The sequence below is a fragment of the Myodes glareolus genome, chromosome 14, assembly GCF_982192425.1.
Source record: "Myodes glareolus chromosome 14, mMyoGla1.1, whole genome shotgun sequence".
Lineage (NCBI taxonomy): Eukaryota > Metazoa > Chordata > Mammalia > Rodentia > Cricetidae > Myodes > Myodes glareolus.
The window spans coordinates 76255580-76271736 of record NC_142039.1 but is presented as its reverse complement, the minus strand read 5'-3'; the positions used below and the strand labels follow the sequence as shown (position 1 = coordinate 76271736).

The window sequence follows — 16157 nt, the reverse complement described above, 5'->3', positions numbered from 1 at the left end:
AAGTCACTAATAAGAGCACAGAAGTTTGCAGATGGCCTCTTGTTAAATGAAGGCAGTTACCGATTCCCAGGATGAGAAGAGTGAGCCCTGACCAGACAGAAAAAAAACAGAGTTTGATGCCTCTGCATCGAAGAGTCTTACTTTCCATTTTTTCCGAGCTGCAAACTTCTTGAATTTCTCCATGTTTACTGCTGAGGCTTTTCGACTAAGCGCTTGTTGTGTATCTTTAGGCTAAAATGAAAATTCAAAAGAAAATAATGAAAGTTAATTACAGAAACGGGTTAAATGGCAATGTTTTAAGACCCCTCACTACTCTGAAAGGCTTACACACTCACTATCCTACAATAGCATACAGCGTGGAGAACAACATTCAAGATCCAGGAGTTAGGCTGGGATGCAGCTCAGCAGGTGTGGAGTCTTCCTAGCATTCAAGAAGCTCTGGGTTTGATCCCCAGCACCACATAAACCAAGCAGGGTGGCTCATGCATTCTCAGCCCTCAGGAGTGGGAGGCAGAAGGGTCAGACATTCACGGTCATCCTTGCCTGCATCCAAAATTGAAGCTAGCTTGGCATACTTGAGACCCTCCCAAAAAACAGACCATCTAGGAAGAACTAGGCTCTTCCAGTTAACTCTTAATGATCCAGTATTTTGTATAAGACATAGAAAAGGGCATCTAGAACAGGAGGCAAGCTTGTAACCAAACTCAGAAACAATCTTCCACAGTGACAGTTTGGGAATAGCAAGATTCATGGGGAGGCCTTTTTGTGACAGGTTTGAACTTGAGTCTTTCTTACTGAGTGATGCCAAGTTGGGAGGGACCCTAGAGGTCTGCGCGTTTGGCCCATCCTATGGGCACTCAGACACGTTCACTGCAACTTCTGCAGAGGACACACGTAAGCACAGGCTCTACCCAAGTGGGAGAGCGAGAGCCCAGGCCTTCCATAATCCCCACTGATGAGGCCCATGGGTTTGTTTTCAACTATGTGACACCTTTATTATTGATCAGATCTTAAATGTTCCCAGTGCCTCTTATTCTAACAGCTTAGTGGTCAGTTTGTGCAACTACTGGGCAGGAGAGAAACTTTGCAGTGTTGGAGGCCATTGGAAAGAAGGTGAGCCCTTGAAGGAACCTACCAGGACCACTGCCCCTTCATCCCACCATCCTGCCTGGCTACTCTGCGGTCAGCAGCTCCATCCACCACATTCTCTCTGCCGTAATGAACCAGCTTGCTAGAGTCCTCAATGACCGTGCCCACTGTCCACCGCTCTAAAACTGACCCAAACTAGCCTTTCCCCAGGCGCTCTTCCACAATGACAGAAAGCTACACATTTGCCAACCTCAGTTCCTCTTATTTCAGGCTGAAGCAAATTCAGTTTTGTTTGCCCCAGTGCCAAAAGGTCAGCAATGTAAAAGTGTCATGTGCCAGGGTCAAGGCTCCAAAGAAAAGACAGCTTTCCCTACTGCTGTGTGGAAGGAGGGTGTGGCATCTTCAGACCTTCAGATTTTTCAAAAGATTCTGAGATTTGAAACATCTATATGATAGAAAATAACTCAAGCTTTAAAATGTTGCTTGTACTGTAACTCCATAGGTTACACCAAACACATATGTTCAACCAACGTGACTTCTTCCTGCTCTGAACAGCCTGTTTTTCTCCCTCTGTAATCACTGGGACACACTGCTGTCTATCACGCTGTGTTACAATTATGGGACCAGTAGCCAGTTCACACTCCAGCATAACCCATAGGTGCTCACACCAATCACTGTGGAATGATTAGAAACCCAAATGTAAGAAGCAACTTGCCTTGATCCAGGGGTGCTGCAAACTGTCCTGGATTGTCATCCTTTTCCTTTGGGGAAAAAAGGAAGAAGAAGAAAATTCTCATGACATTGAGACCGTGCTAAGGTTAACTCCATGCTGGCCCAGTCTACTAAGCAGACATTCTGGAAAATGCAGTTTTGGGCCCACATTAAAAACAAACAAACCCTGAGAACAATCCTGCAGGTCACCAGCTTTGTTCCTGACTCGTCCTCTGTGCAGGAACGGAGTCAGCAAGCAGGCAGACCCTAAATGCACCTTCTGCCACACTTCCTTCTGGGGCATTCTTCCTTTAGCAGGTAGAACAGTGAGGGTCTGACAAAAAGTGGCCACACACAGAACATGTGCTGCTTCCAGTCTCAGCCACAAGAGGCTCCGCCTTACAGGAAGGGGGACACTCACTTTGGATCCTTGACCAGCAGTCTCCTGATGAAATCTTTGGCAAGGGCACTGGTATTACGGAAGAATTCCTCCTCAAATTCGTAGTTGACAGCAGATACGTTCGCTAATGTTTCTTGCTTGGTGTCTCCAAGAAATGGGGAGGCCCCACTGAGGCTGTTCAGAATAAAGCGGGGCATTACCAGAACATTAATGACCGACCGCTCATGTGGAGTCACTGCTTCTTCTGTGTCTCATGTGGGAAACACCAAACAGGATTAGAACCTGATGTGGGATTAGTCACTCAAAATCAATCACACATCACGGAACACTGAATGGTTACGAACAAAAGTATTGACTTCATGCAAAGCTGTCCTGCTAAAGGTTCATTTGGGGCTAAAGAGATGGTTCCGCTGTTAAAGTGCCTGCTGCATTTGAACCTCCAGAGTCCGCAAAGAAAGCCAGACACAGTGACATGTGACTGTACCCCTAGCAATGGGTGACACTGGCTCACTGGCTAGCCACTGTAACCAAATCAATGAGCTTTAGGTTTATAAAGAAACCCTATCTCAAAAAATAAAAAGTGGCATGCAGAGCAATCATTCAGACCTGTGTACACACACACACACACACACACACACTAACAAGTACAACACACACACACATGCTATCTGGTATTTTCATCACACACAAACATACCACTGTACACGATCATTTGAACCAGCGTGTAGTTTAAAATAAAACTCTTCTTCCTATTTTCTCAGTGATGGACAGCTAGAATTTCTCACCATGATTATGCTACAATCTCTGGCAATTCATTTTGATTGAGGAAGAATAAACCCAAACAGCATAAAATAAACCCCTTTTGAAAGGTTCAGGATGAAGATGCTTAACGGAGAGCATGTGTGAGCTGAAAGGGCCTACATGATCTGTCTGGTTGACAGGTGGCACTCATGGTCTCAGAGACAAGGGAACAATACATGAGTTGTAGACTTGATACTTACAGAATGTAGGTTATTACCCCAATGCTCCTGTACACAGAAACAAAAACAAAGCCAGGTTAGGAGAACAGCCAAAGAGATCAGAGAGACACCAGCACCAAGGACATTCTCCTTACCACATGTCTGCCTCGAGACCAAGGGGCTCATAGTTGACAATCTCTGGAGCTACAAGAAAATAAAGACTCATTAGCTGGGAAAGACTGCAAGCCAACAGAGTCTACCCTCATGTAACAAACAGAAACATGGACAGGAAACGATCCTAAAGCCAGGGAGATTCTGCCAGCAGAATGTGGATGAGAGGGAAGTGAGCCCAAGAGCAAAGGAAATTTACCCACGAACTCTGGTGTCCCAAATATATTCTTGAATTCGTTTCCAAAGTCGATTTTATGGGCCAGGCCGAAGTCGATGATCTTGATGCGAGGCTTGGGCACATTCCTATCCAGAAGCATTATGTTTTCCGGCTGAAAGGGAGCAAGAAGGAGGAGTAAAGGATGTCAAATGGTCCTTCTTCACGCTTTAAAAAAAATAGACAAAAACCCAAAAGGATGTAAATGAGAAGAGAGCCCCGGGAATAATAGGTTTGGGGCTCGGGGTTTCTAGAAGGCAGGTCTGAGACAAGAATTTGAGACCTGAAAACCCGTGGTAAGGAAGGGGAGGCAGGAAACAGGAGGCAGATCTAAAATGTCTGCTATTAATGTAGGATGACGAGGACACCGTCCTTCTTGACAGCTTGAGAAGAAAGGGAAGAACTCAGAGTCCTTCCCACGGAAGCAGACCCTGTGCCTGTCTGCCATCTCCTACCCTCCGGTCCTGACAGCTGCCCAGGGGGCACTTATTCATGGGCACTGCCAGCTCCCCAGGTCAGAAACAAGACATCAAGCAGATGGGTACTGGCAGAAATGTACCTTACGGTGTGTACTGCTCAACATTGGGGACACAGACATGGGCTTGATGGTCCTGTTTGTTATAGGGAATACTTCAGGACACGTCAGTCCTCTGCAGTCTTGTTCTAGCTCAATGGCCAGCCTGTGGTCACCTCCAGTCCCTCTATCAGTCCCTTCCTCTTGTCTCTGTGTTGTCTTCCTTTCCCAAAAAGATTACGCCTCCATAACGGCTAGAAATGGAGCTGACACATTTCCAATCCCCCATACAGCCTTGCCTCCAGTCAGTCAGAGACTGGCTGTACCAACAAAGTTGGGTTGACTTGACAGTGAAGGGGAGGGTCAGACACTGGGCTTGTATCAAGAGAAAACACTGTCCACCAAATGTCCAGCCACAGGAGGATGAAAACTGTGCCAGTCACCAGCCAACCCAGCCGAAAATAGCCTAGTGTCCAAGAGCAGCCATTGCAGAAGCACCTGGTTAGGAAGCCCTCTGGCTCCTTCCCAGGGATTCCTGACTTTGACCATTGAGCTTAAGCCTCTACCCCACAAAACAGAGATTAGACACCCCAGCCATAGGAAGACCTCATATGCTAATGATTTACACAAACAATTCCATCTGTTAAACCCATGTGGGGGAAATCTTTACTCAGGAGCCTCGGTTGCTCTTAGCCAACAAGACACAAAGGCCACGCCTGACAGAGGCTTCCACCGGCTTCACCGGCTTCCACTCACAGTGAGTGTTACCTTCAGGTCAAAGTGGGCAATCTGAAGCGAGTGTAGGTAGTAGACACCACTGAGAATCTGCTTGAGAAATTCCGTCGCTTCCTCTTCAGTCAGAGATTCCTTCTCAGCCAAGAAGTCAAACAGCTCACCCCCTGCAACACTGAGAGCCAGGAGCCAGGGTTAATGGAGATTCGTTCATTTACTTATTCGTCCGTTTGTTTGCTTGTTTGCTTTTATTTTGGTTTTTCAAGACAGGGTTTCTCTGTGCAGCTTTGGAGTCTGTTCTGAAACTTACTCTGTACACCAGGCTGGCCTCAGACTCACAGAGATCCACCTGCTTCTGCCTCCCGAGTGCTGGGATTAAAGATGTGTGCCACCACCGCCCAGCTCACCTTATTTTTTAAGATGCTGCTCTCTGAGTTCAGAGCTCCCTATTTTGGCTAGAGTGGCTGACCAGCAAGCCCCTGGGATCTGCCTGCCTCTATCCCACAACACGGGGTTACAGAAGCCAATGGCCACACACAGCTTTTACATGGGTACCAGGGATGTGAACTCAGCTCCTCATGAACGCTCAGCAAGCATTCACCCACTGAGCTAATACTCCAGCCTCTAGCATTTCTTGACATTTCAAACTTAGAATTTTTAACTCCCTGTTCAAGGAGGGGGAGTTACACCCCAGCTTTGTCTAGGACCCAAAGAATAATTCATCCTGTATGTTAGAGAGGTAACCAGAAGATTCCTAACCTGTATTGCAACTGATTTTAAATTGATTGCAACATGGTATCATAAGGATTTTCTTCAGTCTACATTTGTTTATAAGTGAATATGAGCACATTTATAAATGCAATTTTTTAAAAAAAAACACATTTACTAATAACTTTAAGAAATATTTTAGTTGCTAAGAATGAACTTATGCAAGACCACAAGGTACATGGCTAGCGGAAGATTTGTTGAGTCTGTCACTGCCCCACCCCACTAGACAATAAACCCACTGAGGGCAGCAGGCTTTACCCCCAGCACGGTGCCAGGCTCACGGTAACAACTCAAAACTTTTCTATATAGTAAAGAGAAGAACAATTCCTCCAAAACCCCACAGGGGTGGTTAACAGAAAACAACAGGGAGCGTTTAATAAGAGTCCTTGTAAGGTAATCTTTATCAAGTTTAACAATTCACAACATTGTAATTAAATGTGATTATGTACATAACTGCTATATTCTGTTATTGTTCAGCAAGACGGGACCCCATACACATGCGAATGAATAATAAATCTACACCCATTCAGTATAAACAAGCAAGAGCTCGTGGGCCTTATCCTGCAGGAAGGCTTCTCACCCCACCTCAGCCTCCACGTCAGAAGCTGCCGGCTTGCACAGCTAGGCTCCACTGACCTTGGAACTAGAGACACCCTGACAACGCAGACTGTGGGTCTTCCAGCCTGCTGTGTGATGGTTTCCACTGGGCACTTCTAACAAGCATTGAAAACACTGGGAACCACGTCTTGAGGGGCGGGGAGGTTATCCCATGCTGCTTTAACAAGCCTCACTCAATCACTGGAGGGTTGGTGACCCAGCCTGGGACTCCAGAGGACAGCTGGAGTCAACAGAGAGTGTGAACCTTGTCAGTGAGGTGCCTGCCTCTCCCACTGCATCCCCAGTGGAGCTCTGGGAGATATAATCAAAGCCCTTGGCTCTGCAATGCCCTTGGCCACACTCATCTCCTTCTCCCCATTCAAAATGTGATGCCCAATGTGCTACTGGGATTGAAACAGCTAGAGAAGGGATATTTCCAGTACAGGGAGGAGGAAAAGACAGGGAAAACAAGAAACCACAAAGGACCTTACACAAAGAGAGAGAGAGAGAGAGAGAGATTGGGCCAGTCTGTCCGCTCCTCCAGCCTTTCTGTATTATCTATGTTGGAAATTGCTATGGCCCTCTCCAGCCAGACAGACGGCATTCACATTGCATAACCCTGACTCAGGGCACCCGGGTCAGATAGTTTTCTTAGAAATAAACTCTAAGATTTATTTATTTTATTCTATGTGTATGTGTGTTTTGCTTGCATGTACTTATGTGCATCACAGGCATGTCTGGTGTTCATGGAGGCCATGGAATCCCCTGGAACTGGAGATACAGACACCATGAGCAGTCATGTGGGTGCTGGAGCTGAACCCCGATTCTATGGAAAAGAAACCAGTACTCAACCACTGAGCCATTTCTCCAGCCCCGAGGTTAGAATTTTAATTCCCTCTCAGATCTGCATCCTGAATTTCTCCCCTCCCTGCTCTCTGAACTTCATTCTCCCATCAGTCAGAGCCACAAAATAATCCTTTGAGGGTTAAAGATGTTGGATGAGGCTGGGCCGTGGTGGCATACAACTTTAATCCCAGCACTCGAGAGGCTGAGGCAGGTGGATCTCTGTGAGTTTGCGGCCAGCTTGATTTACAGAGTGAATTCCAGGACAGGCTCCAAAGTTACACAGATAAACCCTGTCTCAAAGGAACCAAAATAAAAAGTATGTTGGATGAATGTTGATCACTGCCAAAGTCTGGCACAAGGCAGAGTCCCGAACAATGAAAGAAGAAGGCTGAGCCCCCATAGCACAGGACACAGAATGCCTGGCAGGCTCTGACCAGAGAGTTCTCTATCCTCAGCTGATCCTCAGCTGGCCCATGCTGGGGCCAGACTGCTGAGATTCCCAGAGAGCAGAGGAAGAACAGAGGCACAAACAGAACAGGGCCTTTCTCTTGTGAGTTTGGTGCTGTTCCCACCTCCTCTCTCTGCCTCTCTTCAGGACTTCCACCTCCATCTGACACGGGTGATGCTTCCACACATACCCACACCTTCTCCTGCCCACAGGAAACTCTGCCTGTGGTCTGGCTGCTCCTCTTGGTGTCTGTCTTACTGCACCTACAGGGTTGGGTATAGCACATAGGCTGATGGATTCTTCTAGTGACTCTACCGACCCTTATTCCTATCCCAGGCAGTTGATCTTGTTGCCCTGGGCTTTGACTCTGTCCTCTTCGGTGGCTGGCTCTCCCCACCACACCCTGCTAATGGTTCTCCTCAGCACCTCCCTACTAATGGCTTTCCCCAGTAAACTCCTGTACCCCCCTGCTAATATGTTCTTTCTCTTCAGATCCGAACGCCCAGGAGATCCAGCCTTTACAAGGCAGGATGACAAACATGAGGTGATCCTAACTCGGACCCTACGGAGCCACTCAAACTCATGGAGACTCTGGTTCTTTTCTTATAAATAAGGGGGCCAACCACACTTTTTAAATAAAGTTGCCCCAAGGTTTCCAGGCACATCTAGGCCCTCTGTGGTTAGAAAATATTGATGCCTTTCTTCCTGTTTAGCCTCTAACTAAAACTCCTCCCACAGTGGCGGTAGAGTGCTGGAGTATTTATTAATAGCTCTCTGGAATGAGGGTGGGACAAAAGCTGTTACCGATGTGTTCTGTCCCCGTGGGGCCATGCAAGCCACCCACACAGTGTTGGGAACAGTGGAATTGGAAAGGTATACACACACAGCAAACCCCTGTCCGGTGGGTAGCTGGTTCTGGTATGATCCCAGCCACTGATGTCTTCTAAAGACAGGATCTCACACCTTTCCCTCTGCACCTGGATCCTGCCATCGTCCCAAGAGACGTCACCTATGGCTCCACTCTGCCATCGTCCCAAGAGACGTCACCTATGGCTCTACTTTTAGAGTGCAGACAGGCCCCCTGACTACTCTGGCTACAGGGACAACACATGTGGTTATCTACAGAACACAGAGAAATGCCATAAAAACAGAGTCACAGGAAGAAAAAGAAAACAAAGAACTCTGGTGGTTTGAAAGAAAACAGCCCCCACAAACCCACTGAGAATGGCACTATTACTTGGCATGGCCTTTTTAGTGGAAGTGTCTCACTAGGGGGAGGGCTTTGAGGGTTCAGAAGCTCAAGCCAAGTCTAGTGTCACTCTCTCTGTTGCCTGTAGATCCAGATGTAGAGCCCTCAGCCCCTCTCCAGCACCATGTCTGCTTGTGTCCCAGCACACTTCTCACGATGATGATAATGGACTAAACCTCTGAACTATAAGCCAGCCCCAGTTAAATGTTTTCCTTTATAAGAGTTCCTATGGTCATGATGTCTCTTCACAACAATAGAAACCCTAACTAAGACGAAACCCTAACTAAGACAAACCCCAAGTGAAGAAGATCTTGGAGCTAGATCATACTACCCAGTGGAAAGCACAGACATCAGAGATTGTCCATGAATATATTCCAGAATTCACGAGCAAACTGAAATAGTCATTTTAGGCCACTATAGTAGACATCCGTGGGCACCACCCACGTTTCCACCCCTGAAGGACACTGCTGTCCCACTTTCCAGGGGTGGTTCAGTGGACATTCCCTTGGCCTCTGCCACCCAGAGCTCTTCTCTGCTGAAGAGAGGCCCTGACTCAAGGTCATACCTCGTCCTAGTCCACTACCTAGTTCAGCAGCTGATCAACCTGGGGCCACATAGAAGAGACCATCACATTTCTGTAAGGCTACACATGACATACTATACACACATGGATGTAACATGAAGGGTCTTCTTGTTGGGGTTTCTGTCCCACCCAGTACCCCACAGCCGGCAAGCCCCAAAGAAAATCACACAAAGATCTCCATAAGTTATAAAACTGATTGGCCCATTATCTCAGGCTTCTTATTAACTCTTGTAGCTTATATTAAACCATTGTTCTTATCTATGTTAGCCACGTGGCTCAGTACCTTTTCCAGCAGGGGCAGGTTACATGTTGCTTCTTCGGTTGTCTGGGTTGGACTGTGAGGAATGGGCTTCCTCCTTCCCAGCATTCTCCTGTTCTACTTCCTATCTGGTTTACTCACCTAAACTTCCTGCCTGGCCAATCAGGGTTTATTTAAAACATGATTGACAGAATACAGACAATTCTCCCGCACCACATGGAGACCATCATGTGTATAAGACTACACATGAGACATTTGGGTGGCACAGTCTGCAGCAGCTGCTTAACTCAGCCAGCTCAGCATCAGCATGAAAGAAACAATAAGTAACACCTAGCAACATTTGAGAGATTGGGTGTGACTGTGTCACAGTAAAATGTTATTAACAAAAGCAGGTGGCTACCTGAGTTTGGCTGCTGTATGGTAATCTGCCAAACCTTGATGACTTAACTCCTGCTGTTTCCTGGCCACAGAGAGTCAAGAATATCTCCAACCCCTAGATTCAGGTCCTGGAATGCGCAGTGGCATTGCTTAACCACAGCTGAGGGAGAGCAGGCCTCTAATTACCTCTGTCTATGGTTCACGCAGGACTCGACTTCACTCTCGTATTGTACATAATGTAGTCCATGCTCTGGCTTGTGAAGGAAGCCAGATGTCCCCCTGGAAAACAGACCTGCCACTGGTGCTCGGAGTACCCTGTGTTTATCATCCTCCTTCCCCCTATGTCATCCTTTACCTCATTCCTCCTTCACCCCACTTACTTACACACTCATCCTCGCTCACCCCTCCTTCACCCCACTTACTTACACACTCATCCTCGCTCACCCCTCCTTCACCCCACTTACATACTCATCCTTGCTCACCCCTCCTTCACCCCACTTACACACTCATCCTCACTCACCTCTCCTTCACCAAACTTACACACCCTCACTTCAGCAAAGGTTTGCACGCATGACACACCGTGTACGATGTACTTGTCCCTGCTACCTCCAACGGTAGGTAGCAAGTGACTGGATGTTTGTTTGCTTTCCTTCTCACAAAGCCACTTCCACACACATGCTCAGACTCAGAACCTCCAAAATAAGGATAAGAAAGAAATATGTGCAATCCTTTGTACTTGGACTTTTTGTTCCAAATTTTATGTTTTGCTCACAAAGGAAGACTGATGGAAGGAGAGCAATCTGCAGAGTAGATTCTGGGAGCAAACTGAGTCTCCTTCATTAGGTCTTTGAGTCAGAGAGCTTTAAATTCCAATGCACGTACTCTCTCTCTGTCTTTCTCTGTCTCTCTCTCTCTCTCTTTCACACACACACACACACACACACACACACACACACACACACACACACACTAGAAATGTGTGAAATGCAAGCTCACAGGCACTTGCTGTCTCCACCAAGAGAGGTAGGAACAGAAGTTCTCTCCCACCAGCAAGGCCTCCTGAAAGAATTCCATACAGGACAGTTTTAAAAGCACCCTGTGCTCCTGGGGAGGTACACAGTCAGTGGGTTGAAGGAAATTTCATTTTAAAACTTCTCCCAATTATTACTTTGCAAGATTTCAGTCTCTAAATTAAAAACACCAGGAAGTCCCTGGCTCCTGTTAGCAACTGCCATGAATATTAACAGGATTCAATTCTGGATTGGCTCTGGTCTCAGCTGCCAGCTAACTAACAGACTCGGCCCTTTTCAAGACAGCTGCTGGATTCCCTGAGATTGGGGGCGGGGCATGTCCTCATTTGGTACCAAAGACCAACTACATGTGACAGGTGAATTAGGGACTGTCAACAATCAGGAACCACATATGCTCTACTGTGGACAGGCTCCAGAGGACATGTCTGGGAGTGGCCTGTCAGGGATCTGAACAGGCCTTAGTACCAACTGTGTCCTTGGATGTGGGTGACTGGACCCTAATTTTACTATCTATAAAATGATGAGTTGAGCAATTCAGTCCAGTGGGTCTCTTAACCTAATAATTAGGGACATTTTTAAACGCGATTTCCTCATACCTGCTTGACTAGGTTCCAGAATCTGTATTTAACATGGTCTTTAAGATGATCTTGGTGCACACTGACCACACACACTAAAGATAAGGACCTCTCAGTTAGCCAGCTCTGACATTTTAAGATTCTGTACGCCTGGGCACACGTGTGCACACAAGTATACACATATGTGAGCATGGTGAAGGTGCACATTCTATGATTCCAGGCCTCCTGTTAGCTAGGAGTGTGGCAGAAAGTGATATGTGTTGTTCCATTTCAATCATGGCCTCTAACGCATCCCAGACAAGCCTCCACCCACACTCACCTGATCTCCTAGAACACAATGTCTCTATAAGGGCCTAAGAGATGGCTCACTGATAACAGCAATCCTGACAACCTGTATTCCATCCCTGAAACCCACATAGTAGAAGAGAACTGACTTCCCAAAGTTGTCCTCTGAATTCTTTAAGCATGCCATGGTATATATGTACAAGCTTGCTCACACACGTGCACACTTGTATACACACACACATACACACACAAATAAGTAAATAAGTAAATTTGATAGAAGAAGAAGAAGAAGAAGAAGAAGAAGAAGAAGAAGAAGAAGAAGAAGAAGAAGAAGAAGAAGAAGAAGAAGAAGAAGAAGAAGAAGAAGAAGATCTACTGTCCGGATGAAGAATCAGTGCTCTAGAATCAAAACATGGCCAATGTGGAAAACCGACAGTTTCCTGCAATTGCTCTCACTCATGAATGAGAAGGCAGAATCATGACTTTTTTTCCAGGATGAAGATGAAGACATAAAGCCAGAAAAGCATCATGGTTTAGCAGCAGCAGCAGGCACCACCAATGTGGGTCAGACCACACCACTGAGCTGCTAAGAGGATGCAGCAGTCACAAACACCGCGCAAATCAATCTCACATCCCACCAGCAACCAGAAAGCCTCATGAAGTCCTGAGTTAACTGCACACTGAAGCCCAAGGCCAAGCAGGTAAAGCAGTTTGTTGAGTCAGATTCTCAAATAAGAGGCCACAGTTCTTAGCTAAATGAGGTACTTAAAAAAAAAAATCTTCATTTTTCTGTTTTTTAACTTAAGGAAGTTAAGTTAACTTTAATATAATGGAGCATTTATTAAAAAGTCAACAAGCCCAAACCCATTTTATTTTTCTCTTCCTCTTCCAGTGAACAGACTTCGCTTTCCCTTTACCCATTACACAGATCACTACGATAATCAACCTTGAATATGTGCTCTGGGTTCACAGACAAGCTGTAAGAGACAGTTTTGGAAGCGAAAGTCTCCCTAGCTCCCGGGAGATGTCACTAAGGCCTGTTGTACATCACACCCTGCAGGGCGTCTCAGGTAGGTGGCTGTCACACCTACGATAGATTGTCATAAACCAAAGCCCTTCCTCCCCCAGCTCAGAACGCTTGCTCAGCTTCTGATCCTCCACTTGCATCTTCACATCTACAAGGGAACAGAAGGAAGGGCATGTGGGAAGTAGGGATGAATGCAGGAGCTGGCATGAAATAATTCCAAACAGATGAAGGACGAATTTGTTTCAAGTTCCTGGAGACAATGATGGAGCCCGTCAGTTCAGCTGGGAACGGGCAAAAACTTAAAGGAGAAAAATCTACAGTCTGCAGACAATGGCCTGATCAAACCTCTCAGGACGTTTCAAAGAACCAGAGGATGCAACTGTCAGGGAAGAGTCCCAGATAGGGAAGCCTTAGGGCACTACTGTGATGTGAGGGGAACCTCCCTTCAATTTCTGGTTATAGCCATTAGGAGCTTTGGACTTGGGGTTTCCCAGGCTGATGTGGGATTCCTCTCTGTATGTTGTGATATCATTGGTTAATAAAGGAATTGCGTTGGCTATAGGGGAACAGAGCTAGGCAGGGGAAAACTAAACTGAATGCTGGGAGAAAGAAGTCAGAGTCAGAGAGAAGTCACGTAGCCCTGCCAGAGATGGATGTTGGAAACTTGCCGGTAGTCCACGAGCCTCAAGTAAAATATAAAATAATGGAGATGGGTTAATTCTAAATGTAAGAGCTAGCTAGCAATACACTTAAGTAATTAGCCAAGCAATGTTTTAAATAATATAGTTTCTGTGTGATTATTTTGGAGCTAAGCAGCCGGGAACCAAAAAGTTGCCTCAATACTAGGCCTCATTTGCAATTTACAGACAGGCCAGGGTCCCAAGTATGTCAGATGACGTCATGAGCAAATTCAGATTAGAAAAAATCAAAGTCAGGCAAGCTAGAAAGGAAGCCCGAATTCCAAGTGAATGCTTAGCTGCTTATCTAGAGGATTGAGAGTGAGTTTAATACCCAAAGCATGAGGCAGGGCCACCCCATCCACCAACCCAAAGACTACATACAGATGGCCTTAGAGAGATAAAAGGTTGGAAAATCTTCAGAAAGTGTCACGTTGGGAGCGTGGCTCTGAAAGACGGACTGGAGTACTCCAGGCCCTGTGTCTGGTCCTCCAGCCCAGAAGACGGGAGAGGAAGAGAGAAGAGAAACATGCACGCAGCAGCCAATAACGACTTTTCTCTCTTGAGAAGTTTAGATGCAGAAATTCATACTGCAGTTGGCCTCAGAAAAGAGGAAATTGACTAGAGGGGTGTCAGGGAGGAAGCCCATCAGGAAACACATGTCCCTCTGGGTCTGCATCTTAGAATTCAGTGCTGTGTCGCTATGGGGGGTGCAGGTGTGTAGAGAGAGACTCACAGTGCTTAGATTGCCTGCATGGGTCCTTGGCACTGTTCCGGTTTCCCTGGGGAGTCATGAGCAAACATCTGTTTACCCAACAGGTGAACAAAGTCAAGACTCCACCCAAGACCAACTTAGCGAACCAGTAAGTCTACTGGGCGTGTTTACAGGAACATGGGTGACAGAAACACTGTGACCATACACTCCCCACCTCATCATGACAATGACATCATGGAGTATACTCTTAGCTACTGCCAGTACCTCCCAAGATCACTAAGGCTGGGATGGGGTGAAGGTAAACGCTGAACTCCCATGTGAGGGACCCCCAAGATGGTGGTGGGTTTATGTTTATGCTGAGAGGAAAGTCATATACAATGTTATCTGGTGACTAGCTTGACCCTGAAGATGGTCATCTCCAGGCCGAGATAGCCTCATCCATTTAACCCAGTGACCTAATTCAATGGCCATCCTGAAAGCACCAGTGAGAAAAGTTCAGGAGCAGAATTGCTGTAGGCACTACTGTGGGGGAGGAGAGAGGAGGAGCCAAGAGAGGAGATCTGCCATGCACTTGGGCCATGCACATTTCCTGAATTAAAGGAATGTACTCATTCCAGGGGAAATGAATAACCCGACAGTCAGAAAGCCCTGCAACATATGCCAAGCCTCTTTTCACTTTAATGGCTTCAGCCCAAGCTTTGGAAACCCACAGAAAGAATTAGGCCAATCGAAAGTGGGGCAAAGGAAAAGCTGGGGCAGCCAGGCCTCTCTTCAGCTTGGGTAATTATAACTGGTATTAGAACAAAAGGCCGATGGGACATAAACCAAGCTAGGGCAGCCATAGATAGAGGATGATCCCAAAACCAATTTATCTTGTCTAGCTGAACAGAAGGGAAAGCGATTACCCAGGGGCCGTGTGACTTCGGCCCCTCCTTCCTGACTGGGTTGAATTCTCCAGTGAAGGAGTTAAAATGACAGTTGCTGATTACTGTTAATGATCTGGAAACCCAGGCCAAAAGACCAGCAGCCCATCAGAAAGCACACACAGCCAAGGCAAAGGACCATGCTGCCCTGAGATGCGGATGTGGAGAGCTGGGCTTCTGCGTGCACAGGGCAGGAGGCCTTTCCCCTCAGTTTGAGGACACGTTTTAAGAGGAGGAGAAGAAATTTAGAACTGAAATTCACTTGTGGGTATGAAGACTTTCTTTAACTTCCTCTCAGTTGCTAAAAAGCCCAGCTCCCTGGGGTTAATCATGGGGATCAAGGGCAGGGCAGGGAAGGAATCAGGAACCCTGAAGAGTGGGTAGGAGGTGAAGAGGGTCTTTCCGCTGACCAACTATGCTGATAAGAAAGGGAAGGAGCAGTCTGCAGCCCTGCTCTGCTAGAAGGGGGAGCTGAGAGTACAGAGGCAGGCCCAGCAGAGCCATTCAAAGATGGAGATGAGATCTAGATGCCCCTCTCAGCAACAGAGTTCAGGTCCAGGAAAGAAGAACTCCATCTTGAGCAAGCCAACCTTTGATCCTCTGAAAGACTCTTTTTTCTGTCTGTCTTGCCCCCCTTTCTCTCTCTCTCTCTTTCTGAACACCAATTTAACATCTGATTGGCAGGATTGTGTTATACATCTATAGCAAATTCTGCCACCCACGTCTGAGTGATACTGGTATCAGAGTGAGACCCACAATAGCTTTCAACTTCTATGCCCTGCATTCCCATCTACTGGCCATCATTCCAGTCAGCTTGCCCCAACCTGGTATGGGACAATTGTCTGCATTCAGGCAATTATATTATAAATAAATGCTGATTGGTCAGTAGCCAGGCAAAAAGTATAGGCGGAACAACCAGACAGGAAGTAGAGGTGGATCAAAGAGAACAGGATAATTCTGGGAAGAAAAAAGTTTGGTGCAGAACGTGACCCAGCCACAGAAGAAG

The 16157-nt window shown here is 46.7% G+C and overlaps 1 protein-coding gene across 1 annotated transcript in view; it reads right to left on the bottom strand.

The window, feature by feature from the left end:
• The window catches only part of Dapk1 (death associated protein kinase 1), a 155321-nt gene that overhangs the window by 41382 nt on the left and 97782 nt on the right, over positions 1-16157 (bottom strand). The window contains exons 4-10 of the mRNA XM_048447634.3: positions 4827-4965; positions 3530-3659; positions 3315-3363; positions 3202-3228; positions 2222-2374; positions 1805-1850; positions 142-231 (exon numbers count right to left, since the gene is read on the bottom strand). Of these exons, the coding sequence (XP_048303591.3) occupies positions 142-231; positions 1805-1850; positions 2222-2374; positions 3202-3228; positions 3315-3363; positions 3530-3659; positions 4827-4965 (634 nt within the window). The remainder of the gene's footprint in view (positions 1-141; positions 232-1804; positions 1851-2221; positions 2375-3201; positions 3229-3314; positions 3364-3529; positions 3660-4826; positions 4966-16157) is intronic.